This window comes from Bombina bombina, chromosome 11, assembly GCF_027579735.1.
Source record: "Bombina bombina isolate aBomBom1 chromosome 11, aBomBom1.pri, whole genome shotgun sequence".
In the NCBI taxonomy this organism is placed as follows: Eukaryota; Metazoa; Chordata; class Amphibia; order Anura; family Bombinatoridae; genus Bombina; species Bombina bombina.
The window spans coordinates 43,266,904-43,284,084 of record NC_069509.1 but is presented as its reverse complement, the minus strand read 5'-3'; the positions used below and the strand labels follow the sequence as shown (position 1 = coordinate 43,284,084).

The 17,181-nt window shown below is 34.5% G+C and overlaps 1 protein-coding gene across 1 annotated transcript in view; it reads right to left on the bottom strand.

Annotated features, from left to right (window-relative positions):
- Positions 1-6,482: 6,482 nt before the first annotated feature.
- The window catches only part of LOC128641644 (uncharacterized), a 39,379-nt gene continuing 28,680 nt past the window's right edge, over positions 6,483-17,181 (bottom strand). The window contains exons 8-9 of the mRNA XM_053694179.1: positions 8,548-8,847; positions 6,483-7,289 (exon numbers count right to left, since the gene is read on the bottom strand). Of these exons, the coding sequence (XP_053550154.1) occupies positions 6,883-7,289; positions 8,548-8,847 (707 nt within the window). The 3' untranslated portion in view covers positions 6,483-6,882. The remainder of the gene's footprint in view (positions 7,290-8,547; positions 8,848-17,181) is intronic.

The window sequence follows — 17,181 nt, the reverse complement described above, 5'->3', positions numbered from 1 at the left end:
GATTGATGAACAGGAGACTCCAGTAATAAAAAGATTCTTTATAATCCAAAAGTAAAAAACAGTTTCACAGCTAAAATATAAAACAATGTCATCAGTCTCTATGTGCGCTGGGCCACTGTAATATACCCAGCTTGCTACATTTGCACTATAGTGTGCTTCAGGATATGTGAGTATTCATTTTATTGGTAACTACCAGTGGATGATTATTGTACTCACTGATCTGCACTAGGAGTCGCCCTCTTTTATCCTTTCACATTCCAGATATTGTTGCACATTCCTTTCATAATTGAAACACTCATGTAAATTTATTCAATTAATATAACACTTTTGCATCCTCCGCACTAACCACAGTATCTTACTGTACTATTGTCATTTTTTTCAATTAAAGAAAGTTCTTGTTCTAATAAACTGAGCTCTTTGGGATATCACATAATACCCTATTATACTTAGGCCTCTCTTTTGAGGCGCTCCTTTACCTTGCATCAAACTAACTAGAACGATTATATACTTATACATGCAGATACACACAGACACACACAACATAGCATACACTTATACATGCAGATACACACTTATACTTACAGATACACACACACGCACACTACATAGCTTACACTTATACATGCAGAGACACACACACACTACATAGCATACATTTATACATGCAGATTCACACTTATACTTACAGATACACACACACACTATATAGCTTACACTTATACATGCAGATACACACACACTTATACATACAGATACACACACTACATAGCTTACACTTATACATGCAGACACACACTACATAGCATACATTTATACATGCAGATTCACACTTATACTTACAGATACACACACACACTATATAGCTTACACTTATACATGCAGATACACACACACTTATACATACAGATACACACACTACATAGCTTACACTTATACAGGCAGATACACACACACACACTACATAGCATACTCTCATACATGCAAATACACAAACACATTTATACATACAGATACACACACTACATAGCTTACACTTATACATGCAGATATACACACACACTACATAGCATAAACTTATACATACAGATATACACACTTATAGATACAGATAGACACACACACTACATCATATATGGGTATCTGCAATTCATTTATGGGGTCCTGGGGATGGCAAGCACATTAGCTGGCAGTTTGCGGCTGCCACTGTTCGTTACCCTGGTGTTAGCACTGCTCATCGTATAAAACTGGAGACATGCTAGTATTATCACCAGGGGATAGACGTCATCACTACCAGAGGTTAGAGAGGTCACCATTACCTGAGGTCAGAGGGTACACAGCCTTCTTACTCCTGCTTAACCCACACACCACACACCATTCCTTTTCCACAGGGAATCTAACAGGTATCTAACCCTGGGAGAGCAAAGCCAGCTGCTTCTGAGTATGGGCCTAATATAATTAAAAAAACATATTTTTTTTTTTTTAAACGCATGGAGCAATGTGGGACAGATGGCTAGCAACCCCTAAAATCAGGACTGTCCCGTGAAAATCGGGACAGTTGCGGGGTATGCCATGAAAGAAAAATGTTGGGTTTCATGTCCCTTTAATAATTGGAGGCTAACAAAGGTGGTGTAAAGTTGTAAGTCACAGCACATATAATATATGGAGCCCTTTCACAACACAACACGTGTCCCCAGCAACCCCATAGAATCACAGAGTAAAATCCTTATTACACTTGAACACATCATATAAAATAAATATACACACACATGCATTTGTCTTATGTTTTTCATGTTAAATATTTAGCATCATAGATTATTTTATAATTTTTATTTCTAGTTGTTCAATATTTTTAAATTACTGATTATTTTATATTAAAAAAAAACTAGACTGAGAAATTTAAATAAAAAAATAATAATGCATTTGAATTAAAGCATTTGCTTATTAGATCACAGTTTTACTATTAATCTATACAAGTAATCCCTTCCCAGAAACATACTATATGAATATGGAACACGTAAAATATTACATACAGTGTATGTCATATGGGTGTCTAACCTTGGTGTTCCAGAGGTTTGGGACTACATTTTCCATGATGCTCAGACACTGAGCTGACCTCTGGAGCCGCAAGGTTGGACACCCAGATGACTGTAGGACAAAGTCAGTGACTGGACTGTAAAAGATTAAGCAGAACATATAGCACAGAAAATGATTATTTATATGAAAGACGCTCCTTTGTTTAGATGAACAAACAGTGAGCCTCACAGCTCTCACACAAACTGCAACAGACAAAATCCCATAACAGTTCCCCACCGTCCCCCTCTCTAGCGTAATATTCTACCTCTCATGGTGCCTCTAATTGTGACACATTTTAGGGAACTTACGTGCTTGAGGCAAGAATAAGATAAACAAGAATCCCCTCAGCTCCATTTTCTCTGTGCAACACTTTCACTTTCTAAATATCAAAGGTTGTGTCTTAGGTTAATAATAAAACTATTTGTTAAAGGGAAAGATGGAAACTAAAATCGGCATGGGTGTATTAATAGTTTAAATTAAATATACTTCCAAAAGCACAAATGCTTCTAGTAAAAGTAATTACTGTTTTTCAGTGGCATACGCACATATGCTGTGAGTGATCTGTGCACCAGCATTCAAACACTAAGCTCCTGAACTTACTGTCCTGCTTTTCAATAAAGGATAACAAGAAAACAAAGACAGTTTGATAGGAGAAGTATATTGGAAAGTTGTTTAAAATTGCATGTTCTATCTTAATCACAAGATATTTTGGATTTTATGTCCCTTAACTATTCACTGATGCAATACCGCTGACAGCTCTCTGAAAGGTGTGTATTTAAACTTAAAGGGACGTAATAATCCCTATATCACTAAATGCACTAACCTTTTAAAAAAAAACTCCAGCAAAGTATGACCCAGAATAGGGATGGGTGATTGTGTTTTTATTCAAATTTGAATGTTAGAAGGAATGTTATTGTACAAATTTGATTTAAGTAATTGAATGTTGATAAGAATGAATATTCTTAAAAATTCTGTAATTGAATGTTATTTACAGTTCTGAAATGTCATTTCCAAATGTTCATAATTAGATTGAATGTCCACATTCGAAATTTCTAATGTAACATCCGATTTAACAAATATTATTCAGAAGCTCAATTGTTAATGTGGTAGGGAATTTAGTAAAATGATTCATAATAGATACAAATATATCAAATCAAATATTGTATAATTAAAATGTTATATTTAAAGAGAGCATTAGCATACTACAGTTTTACATTAAACTAATTAGATTCAAAAACATTCGAAATTTGATTCAAACAAATGTTTCATTTTTTGAATTTTGCGAAACATTCGCCCATCCCTACACACAAATTTGGAGTGTAGTGGAAAGACTCAGACACAGTGGCAGGAAATAATTTTTTCAAATATGAAGTACTTTGTTATGTAAAATGATTGCATTTTTAAATACAGCTTAAAGGGATATGAAACCCAAACATTTTCTTTTGTGATTCTGTATACATTTTTTTTTTTTAAGTTTCCAAATTACTTAACTTGGAAAATTTGCTTTGTTCTCATGATATCCTTTGTTGAAGAGATACCTAGGACATATAGTGCTCCAGACACCTACCTAGGTATCGCTTCAACAAAGAATAACATTGAAAGGAAGTTCATTTGATAATAGAAGTAAACTGGAATTATTATTATTATTATTATTTTTAATTGTATGAATCACAGAAGATAACATTTGGGTTTCATATCCCTTTAAGTCAGTAAACAATAATGTTATTAATATGTTAACACGTGAAGATGCACAAAAACCTCAAAGGAATGTGGTAGTCATTTTTTTCTCAAATTTTATTCATTTATGTGAAAGAGCAGCAGTTATTTATTTGTTTATTTATTTTGCATAAATGTATTTTTTGCTGTTTACATTTAAAATTAAGTAAAATTAAGCGTGGCAGAGAGTTCAAATCATCCTACATTTTCAGTTCAAGGTAGTTTTACCTCCCGAAGTAAACCCTGCCCTCAGATCAACCTGACCCAGCACTCAGTTAATTCAGTTTATTCCGATTTGCCCAATTTCCACTTAAAACCAAGGGATTTTATGTCCCTTTAAATAAGTAGAGTAGATTAGGCTATGCAGTTCTATTATTTAATATTTTTAAATGTGTTTTTTTTACATAGAGTTTATGCTGCTGATGGTAAGAAGTAGGTAGGATAAGTTCCCAATTATTTTTGGGTAGTGGCATAGAATGGGCTCAATTAAGCAAATATATAGAGAATTATGTCTGCTGGTCATAGCTGCAGTCGTACAGAATATGCTGTCCTCATTTATCATTGCACAAGTATTTCACCAGAAATGCTTGTGCAATGTCGCCCCCTGCTCACTGGTGGCCAATCAGCCACTAGCAGGGGCTGTCAATCATTCTGATTGTCGATGGTGGAGAGGTTAAGAAGCAGCTGCTGCTTGATAAATGGAGCCCAATGAGTCTATTTAAACTCTGTGTAAGGGAATATAAGTTGTCAGGTGCGGGAACTCAATGGTGAGGTCACTTCCTGTCCTGCTCGCCACACTACAAACAAAAATCATCACAGCACCAGACAACAAGTATTCCCTTACACAGAGTACAAATAGACTCATTGGGTCCCCTGTATTATAAGACGTGTGGACAGCTTCCCAATTTGAGAAGCTTACCGCACGCCTTCACTGCATACGGGCAGTGGATCTGTTCGTCTGCTGGCCCGTATGCAGCATTACTAATGACCGCTGCTTCTTACATTGCAGGAAGCAGGCTTGCATGTTCGAATCTTGCCCGCAAGGGCTCTGAAGCAGGTAACGTTGCTTCGTACATTAAGCACTTTGTATGCAAATACCCAAAAAGAATTGGGAGCTTTCCTACCTATTTCTTACCATCAGCAGCATAAACGTTTATCCTTTTATAACAATCAGGAAATATCTGCACATTCAGATATAAGTTTATGCCTTTCCTATAACAGAGATTTACTTTATTTGTTTATCCTTTCTGCAATAACACACAACTATTCTCTTACATTGGGAATATTTATTGACACAGAACAAAAGTAGATACAAAAATAAAGACATTGAGATTTGTTTTTGTAAAATTGTTTATTTTAACAAGAACATTTTAATAGCTTTCTAGTAGTATTTTTTCTTAAAGGAAACATTAATGAAGTAAATGTTTTTTAGATACATTTTCAATTGCATGCAATAACTGAGAGAGGGGAAAACAAAGTCTGCACATTGGAACTGTATATCTACTCTGTCTCTATAATTCGTTTTTTCCTGCTCTCTACACTGACATTCAGCATTAACACAGAAAGGGATTAAGACCCCCCCAAGCTAATTATATACCTCATAATGATGAGCAGTTTCAATGAATACCCTCTAAAGATAGTAAAACAGTATGTATACATTTTTTAAATAATTTGTATTAATATTTTTTATTATTTTATATTTAATATTTAAAGAACACGCATTTAAGTTAACAATTCTTGATGTGCGCTAACTCAACTGCGCTACACCTAAGTCGTGAACCCAATGCGCATTAGATATATTTTACATTCCTATGTTCTTCACATTAAATTTTTTTTACTTTTTATTATTAAATATATATTTCACTATATATATATATGATAATATGAATGTAAAATAGATGTCTATACCTATATCTATAGAAATAGATATGCTTGTATAGGTATATATATATATATATATATAAATATGTATTTACAATAAAAAGTACATTGTTCTGTAAGTAAAGAACATAAGAATGTGAAGCATTCATAACTACTGTCTGGTTAGCGTGCAAGTAATAGGTGTTAGACTTTTTCTTATCCACTCTCAATTGACTTCTTTAGGGAGAATAAGTTTATATGCAGTCACGATATTTGGTTAGCGTGCGTCGGGTTTCTCTCGCACACATAAGCTAGCCCATAGTCGGTAAGAATAGGTCTAAGTAGTTAAAGTGATACTGGGCCCCATTTATTAATGGCTGAATGGACAAGGTTTGCTCCTGTGAACCTGTCGTCCCAGCTTCGAGCATTTAACAATGCACAAGCTGCAGCTTGTGCATGGCCAATTGAGACTGCAGCTACTTAAAGGGACATAAACCCAATTTTGTTTCTTTCATGATTTAGAAAGAGCCTGTGATTTTAAATAGCTTTCTAATTTACTTCTATTATCTAATTTTGCTTTATTCTCTTGATATTCTAAAAAGCATATCTAGATAGGCTCAGTAGCTGCTGATTGGGGGCTGCACATAGATGCCTTGTGTGATTGGTTCACCAATGTGCATTGATATTTCTTTAATAAAGGATTTCTAAAAAAAATAAGCAAATTAGATAACAGAAGTAAATTGGAATGTTCTCAATATGGAATGATATCAATAAATCCTGCAAGGTACAGAAGAACCATGAAAATGAAAAACAAAAAGGGTTTAAAAGAAAATTACTAAATGAGTAATAGTGAATTAAGTAAAGTGATTTAATACTAGCACTGTGTGACAAAATATCTAGTCTCACAGAATTCATCAGTATATATTAAATTAAACATGCCCCAGAGCCCAGGCCTGAGGCACACTACTGGAAATGTATATATCTTCTGAATGAATCAATAATGTATATAGTTCAGCACAGGTGACACAAATGTTTGTTAAGTAGTTGATTCAGACAGCAAATATAGTATAAAAAATATTCTAGCATGTAATTATAATGATCTTCATGTCCAAAGAGTTCTTTGAGTTCATGCTGAATCCAGGTCACCCCAGGTCAGTTCATGAAAAAGCATTGCCATGTCTGTCTCTCTTGCAGTAAAGCATATTTTCTATATGGTAGGTTATTGTAGCTTTCCTAGATCTGGTTCTGTGACTTAGCAACATTAACTTTGAATTCATCCTCAGTGAGGTTAGAACCACCTATTATTAGGGGTCTTGTTCTTCTCTCTTTTGGTTTCTCCAGTGTGGGATGATTCACCCTACAGATGAATTCTACAATTTGTGCTTTTTTTGTATTTGGGGTAAATGTCACACAAGTTTGACATGTCAGTGTCCCATCCTCCTGTGTATGCTTCTCCCTAACTGAAACATGATAACCATCAGGCAGTGCAGACTCCACATCACTTCCTGTTTCCTTTATTAACCAATCAGCAGTTAGATTATCAGGGAAGTAGTTAGAAATGTTACATTTTATTGTGGCCTTCTTGTTTGCTTCTAGTCTTGGTACAATTATATCTTGTAACTGTGGTTTCCAGGGGAAATCTGAGGATATAGAGACAATATTGTTATAATTTGTTTGTTAACCTTTCTATTTAATATCACCAAATATAAAAACACAGAAATTGAAAGCAAAACAATGAAAGCAGAAATACATGTGAAACAGCAGAACTGAATTCTTAAAGGCATTTTCTTAAAGGGATATATGTGTTTAAAGCAATATAGAATTGTGTATAATCTCTACTAAGCAAAATTGGTAATATAAACTGATAATACATTGACTACTGATTAATTATTTGTTTATGGAATCATGAAAAGATTTTCCCACTCCATACAGGGGGTTAAAAAAAACATGACTACAAATTTTACCAATATATATTGCTGTATGTAAACCCACATTTCCCTCATTTCCCTTCTTACTGTTGTCTTCTTTTTTCCTAGCTACATACAGCCACTGACCTTCTCTTCTTTTGTTTAACACCTGTCTATTATCCCCATTTACTTCTGCTGTTTGTAGGAAAATGAAGGAAACTATAATAATGATTGGGGTGCTGTGCAACTCCTATGGCAGCCACTTTATTTCATTTTTATCAATTTCAGAAGTTGCTGTAAATTTTACAACTAGAGTATGATGCACAGTCCTAGAATAAGACCAATGAGCTGAGGCAGGGAGTTATTAAAATGACCTATAACCCTGAGCTTTAACTTGGGTGTGATCCAATTGACAAACTGTGACAAAGAAGGAATAAGGTAGGTGCAGTAATTCCCAGATGTAGCAAAGAAGTCACGTGAGTTATATCATGTAGGAAGTTGTCAAACAGGTCTAGACCCACAGACAGGAATTAGGCAGTTTAGTTTGGTTAGTATCCAAAGCAAAGTCCAGAATCTAAGCAGTGTGATGCACAGGAATCTGGTAAGTACAGCTGAAATAATTGCATCTATAATGAAAGAAACAGACCTGCTATGTTCATGGGCACTGAGTTAGAAATTAAACTTCCCCAAGAAGGCAAAAGACCAAATATTTACAAAAGCAGGCGCTAAACTACAAAGTGTCAAAAATCCTCTCACAAACCAGACCCTAATACTGAGCACACCCACAAGCCATATTATAAACACGAACAGATAATGACACATATGACCGTAAGAGTAAAGATGGTTATATACTCTTACTGTACCAAAGATATACACATTAATTTGGGAAAAAATATGGAACATACGGGTATGTGTATGGTTTCAAAGAATTTAATGTCAGTTAATGTATGATTATATATCACAAAGTTAATGTCATTTATATTCCCCTTACCTCTTACAGACAGCTCTCGGGATTCAGGATTATCAATGGTCACATGATTCCAAATCACAGCAATTTTATATGTTGGATCATTAAAGAGATGTCCAGGAAAGTTGCACTCACTTAAAGCACTGAATGTCTCATCAGTATTTATGATTTTTTTTTCAGATTCCTTAAAATGCTGTAGACAATCTCCATGCTTCCATTTGATCTCAATTTCATTAGGGTGAAATCTTTGCAGGTTTAGAGAGAATTTAACCCGTGAGGATGCACCAGATTCTATCTTAATGGGCTCCATGGCTTGAGGTTTTGCTTAAGGATAAAAGTAAAATTATTGGGATTTAAGTGTTAATATATCACAAAAAATAAAATAAATTGAATTATTTAAAAGCTTACAGTGATACTAAATTGAACCAAAGAGTCCATACTCAGGTCCAGTTTACATAAAAAATAATAGCAACACAGTTATGTGGATGCACTTTATGCATTTGTCAGCTTGGGGTGTGACCACTACGGTAGTGATTAAGGGTAAGGCACTTTATGTCACCAAAGATCAACAATGCACGTTCAGCTTGTGGTAGTAATTTATTCCTATGGTCATTCTCGCTGGTGAAGAAGCCCTATAAAGTCTAACATAAAGATCATTTTAATCAGCCATATGTTATGTAAAATCGTTCATGTTGGTCTTCTTGTAAGATTATTTTGTAAGATTGTATTTACTTATTTTAGTGTTTCAAACCTTTGTGTTTTGTAGAAGAATTTGATGGGTAGAATCCCCCATGATAGGAAGAGAAATAATGAATCCCATAGAGTAAGACTGAGTGGTAATGAAAGTAGCAGATTAGAGAGCAAGAAGAATTGTTATGTATATTGTAGTATAGTGTCTACATGATTGGCTCAGCAAGTGAAGCTTCGCTTACTTTAAGGGACATGAAACTCAAAACTTTTCCTTCGTGATCAGATAGAGAAAAAAACCTTTCCATACTTATAAGATCAAATTTGCTTTGTTCTCTTGTTACTCTTTGTTGAAGAGATACCCAGATAGGTAGCATGCACATGTTTGGATCACTACATAACAGGACATAATGCTGCCATCTAGTGCTCTTGCTAATGTATAACATTGCTGCAAAACTGCTGCTATATTACCTTCCTGCTTTTCAACAAAGGTTAAAAAAAGAAGAACATTTGGTAATAGAAGTATATTGGAAAGTTGTTTAAATTGTATGTTCTATCTGAATCATGAAAGGAAATATTTGGGTTTTTACGACGGCTCTGTTTTCCCAGTCAGGTGCTGACAACGGCTCAGAGCCGTCGCTAGCGCTCACCCACCTTGAGAGTTATCTTTGGGTTTTCATCGACTCCCACCCCAGCGATCGCACCTGTATAGTGAGAGGCATCGCGGGGGCTTCACGTTTGGGGCATGCTGCTTAGAAGCCTGTATCTCAGGCATCTAAACAGCTACAGACCCCCAAGACCCACCGTTGGAAAGGTAATCACCTAACCTTTCAAATGATATAAGTCTTGGGGATCTGAAAGAAAAAAACCCCCTCAAATCCATCTTACCACCCAGGTGGGAAAGTGCTCAAAGGGTTAAATGACCATTAAATACAGCAGAATGCCATAATCAGTAAATTAATATTAAAAAGACAATTTAAAAGCACTTAGGGCTCCATTTATTAAGCAGTGGATGCTGCTTCATAGCCTGAAATGGAAGTTAAGAAGCAGCGGTCATAAGACTCCTTCTCCTTTACTTCTCCGCCACATTTTAGGTGGAGGATTGAAATCATCCTGATCTGATCCGATCTGGATCATTGACAGCTCCTGCTATCGGCCAATTGGCTGCCAGTGAGCAGAGGGCGTCATTGCTCAAGCATTTCACCAGAAATTCTTGTGCAATGTTAAATACCAACAGTGTATGCTGTCGGCATTTAGCGAGGTCGAGTGGACATGATTTGCTACAGCCAATCATGTCCGCTCGACTATTAATAAATCGACCCCTTTATTAAAAGTTAGATCAATTTTCCTTCCCCCTTCATCATGCGACATTTATCATCCAATCAAAAAATGCATAAGTGCATATACTGCAAATACTTGCACATGCTCAGTAATAGCTGGTTCATCAGACAGTGTGCATATATAAAGACTGCGCACATTTAGATAATGGAAGTGAATTGGAAAGTTGTTTTAAAATTTAGAAATCTGCTTGTTCTATCTAAATCATGAACGTTTAATTGTGACTTTAGTGTTCCTTTTTAGGGACATGAAGCCCATATGTTAAAGCACTTGCATGTGTTGCAGCTGACATTAGCTGAAGAATAACTGTTTATAGAGTACATATTCTGGTGAGCTGAAGACATTTTCAGTTTAAATGTCTCCTTTATTTTAGTAGAGATGATCATGCAATATTTTCTTGTGAACGTTACACAATTATGCTGTATAATTTCAGGTGATTTAGCATGTGGATATTATGTGCCTTTGAATACTCAAATGTGCATTTAGAGGGACATTAAACACTAAATAAATGCTAGATAAAATGAAGCATTTAAAGAAAAGATTAGTCTGAGAATAACATGTAGGTGCATTTATTAAAGTTTCATTATCTGTTTAAATATATACAAAATAAGTGTAAAGTTTTAGTGTCTATAAAACAATGGGAGCTGCCATGTTGTAACTTAGGTTACCTTCTCTGCTGTAGCCAATTAGGGACAGTTATAATTGGGTCACTAGAATGTGCAGCCAATGGCTGTGTTGAACATACCAGTGTTTTGCACTTCCGTTTCTAACAGGAACTGAAAAGCTCACAATTTCAGAATGCAACTACAGAAAAAGGGGACAAAATAAATAATAAAAGTATATTGAAGAGTTATTTGTTTATATAGGATTTATCATTTTATATTACCATCTCAAAGTGTTTAATGTCCCTTTAAGTATTGCACATGTATCTCCCCATGCTGCAAATAAGTATGTAGCCTTTGAGGGTTGAGTTGGTCTTACATGTGACGTATTTGGGATGAAGGGGACGTAACAATGCATCCTCTATTGACAGCAGTTACAGATGGTGCAACACTTTCTTGTGATGTTTTTGTGAGACGCAGAGAACAAAAAAGTAATAGATCTCTGTTGTTGCTATCAGGTTATTTGTATGTTGTTGCCTTCATGTCACAATCCTGTATAATTTGATTCATTCAATCAGATTGCACAGAAAACGTTGGTAACTGAAGCATTGGATGAGGTTACTGTACTGAGCTATACTGGAATAATGTACATACTGCATTATATCACATTATTGATAGTTAATATGTTTAGACCTCCAACTCGTTAGTTCACAGATATGTGTCTTACAGTCCCAAAAGGTTGAGCATTAACTTTATTAGATCACAAATGTACTATTTATCTTTCCTGATACTAAATGATATGGTATTACTTCTGTTTGTTTTATTTTTCATAGCAATAGAACTTTCTTATACCAGTTTATCTCTGGGTCTGAAACCCTCTCTCTCACTGTTTCTCTCTAGTTTGTATTTTAACTCAATTGAAACGTTTATACTGAATGTTTATTACCTATACAATTCTACATTAAAGTCAATGGAAATTCTAGTAGATAATTTCTGTGTTAATCTTTTCAAGTAATAAATCCTACTGCTTCTTTCTGCATCTGTTATTTCTGTATCATAGTGGTGTCTCCAGGATTTAATTATGGGGGGTACTTTCAAGAGGCCCACCAGTGTTTTGTGGGCGGATCCATAACAGGAGGGGCCGGACCAAGCAGTCTGTGGGCAGGCTTAGACATTCCATGGATGGGGTGGGGTGTTCCATAGGCGGGCCTGAGTAGAGCTGGGGATCCTGTACAGAAAAGTTGTTGAAAACACAAGTGACAATTAAAGTTGGGAGCTCCCCCTGGCCCCTCCTACTACGCTACTGCTGTATTGGTTTCTACCTTGGGGTGACTCCCACTGTCACTCCCTTTCTACTAATTCTGACTATTATTTATATTATCACATTGCTTTTGGTGAAAATATAGTAAAATGTGTTATTTTATATTGTATATATACAAAAATAACCTATGATATATAATGACCCCTCTTCAGTGCACCTATTAATATTATGTCTCAGCAAATCCCATAAGAAATAGAGCTATCATAACGCCAGTGAATCTTACTATTATATTATTATTATGATTTTTTTTATAACATCCAAAAAGTTCCTCCTAAATTAGAAGCAACATCTCCATGTAGTTTTAAGTAGACACAGAAATCTGGTTTCTAGGGGGTTGCATGACTTCTCATTGTACCCCTGACCTCTGCTTATAAGAAATATGTGGCAAATATGAGATACAACTGTTGGGATAGAGGTTTCAGCAGCAGAATATTTCTTAGTGCCTAGGGCAGCACAAAAACTTAAAACTAAATACATCAATAAAAAAAACTTACCCATTACAATAAGTTTCCCTGTAAATAAAATGATAAACTTACCCATTACAGTAAGTATCCCTGTAACTCTAATGATAAACTAACCCATTACAGTAAGTTTCCCTGTAACTCTAATGATAAACTTACCCATTACAGTAAGTTTCCCTGTAACTCTAATGATAAACTGACCCATTACAATAAGTTTCCCTGGAACTCTAATAATAAACTTACCCATTACAGTAAGTTTCCCTGTAATTCTAATGCTAAACTTATCCATTACAGTAAGTTTCCCTGTAATTCTAATGATAAACTTACCCATTACAGTAAGTTTCCCTGTAACTCTAATGATAAACTTACCCATTACAGTAAGTTTCCCTGTAATTCTAATGATAAACTTACCCATTACAGTAAGTTTCCCTGTAACTCTAATGATAAACTTACCCATTACAGTAAGTTTCCCTGTAACTCTAATGATAAACTTACCCATTACAATAAGTTCCCCTGTAACTCTAATGATAAACTGACCCAGTACAGTAAGTTTCCCTGTAACTCTAATGATAAACTTACCCATTACAGTAAGTATCCCTGTAACTCTAATGATAAACTAACCCATTACAGTAAGTTTCCCTGTAACTCTAATGATAAACTTACCCATTACAGTAAGTTTCCCTGTAACTCTAATGATAAACTGACCCATTACAATAAGTTTCCCTGGAACTCTAATAATAAACTTACCCATTACAGTAAGTTTCCCTGTAATTCTAATGCTAAACTTATCCATTACAGTAAGTTTCCCTGTAATTCTAATGATAAACTTACCCATTACAGTAAGTTTCCCTGTAACTCTAATGATAAACTTACCCATTACAGTAAGTTTCCCTGTAATTCTAATGATAAACTTACCCATTACAGTAAGTTTCCCTGTAACTCTAATGATAAACTTACCCATTACAGTAAGTTTCCCTGTAACTCTAATGATAAACTTACCCATTACAATAAGTTCCCCTGTAACTCTAATGATAAACTTACCCAGTACAGTAAGTTTCCCTGTAACTCTAATGATAAACTTACCCATTACAGTAAGTATCCCTGTAACTCTAATGATAAACTAACCCATTACAGTAAGTTTCCCTGTAACTCTAATGATAAACTTACCCATTACAGTAAGTTTCCCTGTAACTCTAATGATAAACTGACCCATTACAATAAGTTTCCCTGTAACTCTAATAATAAACTTACCCATTACAGTAAGTTTCCCTGTAATTCTAATGCTAAACTTACCCATTACAGTAAGTTTCCCTGTAATTCTAATGATAAACTTACCCATTACAGTAAGTTTCCCTGTAACTCTAATGATAAACTTACCCATTACAGTAAGTTTCCCTGTAATTCTAATGATAAACTTACCCATTACAGTAACTTTCCCTATAACTCTAATGATAAACTTACCCATAACAGTAAGTTTCCCTGTAACTCTAATGATAAACTTACCCATTACAATAAGTTCCCCTGTAACTCTAATGATAAACTTACCCAGTACAGTAAGTTTCCCTGTAACTCTAATGATAAACTTACCAATTACAGTAAGTTTCCCTGTAACTCTAATGATAAACTTACCCATTACAGTAAGTTTCCCTTTAACTCTAATAATAAACTTACCCATTACAGTAAGTTTCCCTGTAACTCTAATTATAAACTTACCCATTACAGTAAGTTTCCCTGTAACTCTAATGATAAACTTACCCATTACAATAAGTTTCCCTGTAACTCTAATGATAAACTTACCCATTACAATAAGTTTCCCTGTAAATCTAATGATAAACTTACCCATTACAGTAAGTTTCCCTGTAACTCTAATGATAAACTTACCCATTACAGTAAGTTTCCCTGTAACTCTAATGATAAACTTACCCATTACAGTACGTTTCCCTGTAACTCTAATGATAAACTTACCCATTACAGTAAGTTTCCCTACCCATTACAGTAAGTTCCGCTGTAACTCAAATGATAAACTTACCCATTACAGTAAGTTTCCCTGTAACTCTAATGATAAACTTACCCACTACAGGAAGTTTCCCTGTAACTCTAATGATAAACTTACCCATTACAGTAAGTTTCCCTGTAACTCTAATGATAAACTTACCCATTACAGTAAGTTTCCCTGTAACTCTAACGATAAACTTACCTATTACGGTAAGTTTCCCTGTAACTCTAATGATAAGCTTACCCATTACAGTAAGTTTCCCTGTAACTCTAATGATAAACTTACCCATTACACTAAGTTTCCCTGTAACTCTAATGATAAACTTACCCATTACAGTAAGTTTTCCTGTAACTCTAATGATAAACTTACCCATTACAGTAAGTTTCCCTGTAACTCTAATAATAAACTTACCCATTACAGTAAGTTTCCTTGTAACTCTAATAATAAACTTACCCATTACAGTAAGTTTCCATGTATCTCTAATGATAAACTTACCCATTACAGTAAGTTTCCCTGTAATTCTAATGATAAACTTACCCATTACAATAAGTTTCCCTGTAACTCTAATGATAAACTTACCCATTACAGTAAGTTCCCCTGTAACTCTAATGATAAACTTACCCATTACAGTAAGTTTCCCTGTAACTCTAATGATAATCTTACCCATTACAGTAAGTTTCCCTGTAACTCTAATAATAAACTTACCAAATTACAGTAAGTTTCCCTGTAACTCTAATGATAAACTTACCCATTACAGTAAGTTTCCCTGTAACTCTAATAATAAACTTACCCATTACAGTAAGTTTCCCTGTATCTCTAATGATAAACTTACCCATTACAGTAAGTTTCCCTGTAACTCTAATAATAAACTTACCAAATTACAGTAAGTTTCCCTGTAACTCTAATGATAAACTTACCCATTACAGTAAGTTTCCCTGTAACTCTAATAATAAACTTACCCATTACAATAAGTTTCCCTGTAACTCTAATGATAAACTTACCCATTACAGTAAGTTTCCCTGTAACTCTAATGATAAACTTACCCATTACAATAAGTTTCCCTGTAACTCTAATGATAAACTTACCCATTACAATAAGTTTCCCTGTAACTCTAATAATAAACTTACCCATTACAATAAGTTTCCCTGTAACTCTAATGATAAACTTACCCATTACAGTAAGTTTCCCTGTAACTCTAATGATAAACTTACCCATTACAATAAGTTTCCCTGTAACTCTAATGATAAACTTACCCATTACAATAAGTTTCCCTGTAACTCTAATGATAATCTTACCCATTACAGTAAGTTTCCCTGTAACTCTAATAATAAACTTACCAAATTACAGTAAGTTTCCCTGTAACTCTAATGATAAACTTACCCATTACAGTAAGTTCCCCTGTAACTCTAATGATAAACTTACCCATTACAGTAAGTTTCCCTGTAACTCTAATGATAAACTTACCCATTACAGTAAGTTTCCCTGTAACTCTAATAATAAACTTACCCATTACAGTAAGTTTCCCTGTATCTCTAATGATAAACTTACCCATTACATTGTTTCCCTGTAACTCTAATGATAAACTTACCCATTACAATAAGTTTCCCTGTAACTCTAATGATAAACTTACCCATTACAGTAAGTTTCCTGTAACTCTAATGATAAACTTACCCATTACAGTAAGTTTCCCTGTAACTCTATTGATAAACTTATCCATTACAGTAAGTTTCCTGTAACTCTAATGATAAACTTACCCATTACAATAAGTTTCCCTGTAACTCTAATGATAAACTTACCCATTACAGTAAGTTTCCCTGTAACTCTAATGATAAACTTACCCATTACAATAAGTTTCCCTGTAACTCTAATGATTAACTTACCCATTACAATAAGTTTCCATGTAACTCTAATGATAATCTTACCCATTACAATAAGTTTCCCTGTAACTCTAATGATAAACTTACCCATTACAGTAAGTTTCCCTGTAACTCTAATGATAAACTTACCCATTACAATAAGTTTCCCTGTAACTCTAATGATAAACTTACCCATTACAGTAAGTTTCCCTGTAACTCTAATGATAAACTTACCCATTACAGTAAGTTTCCCTGTAACTCTAATGATAAAATTACCATTACAGTAAGTTTCCCTTTAACTCTAATGATAAACTTACCCATTACAGTAAGTTTCCCTGTAACTCTAATGATAAACTTACCCATTACAGTGTTTCCCTGTAACTCTAATTATAAACTT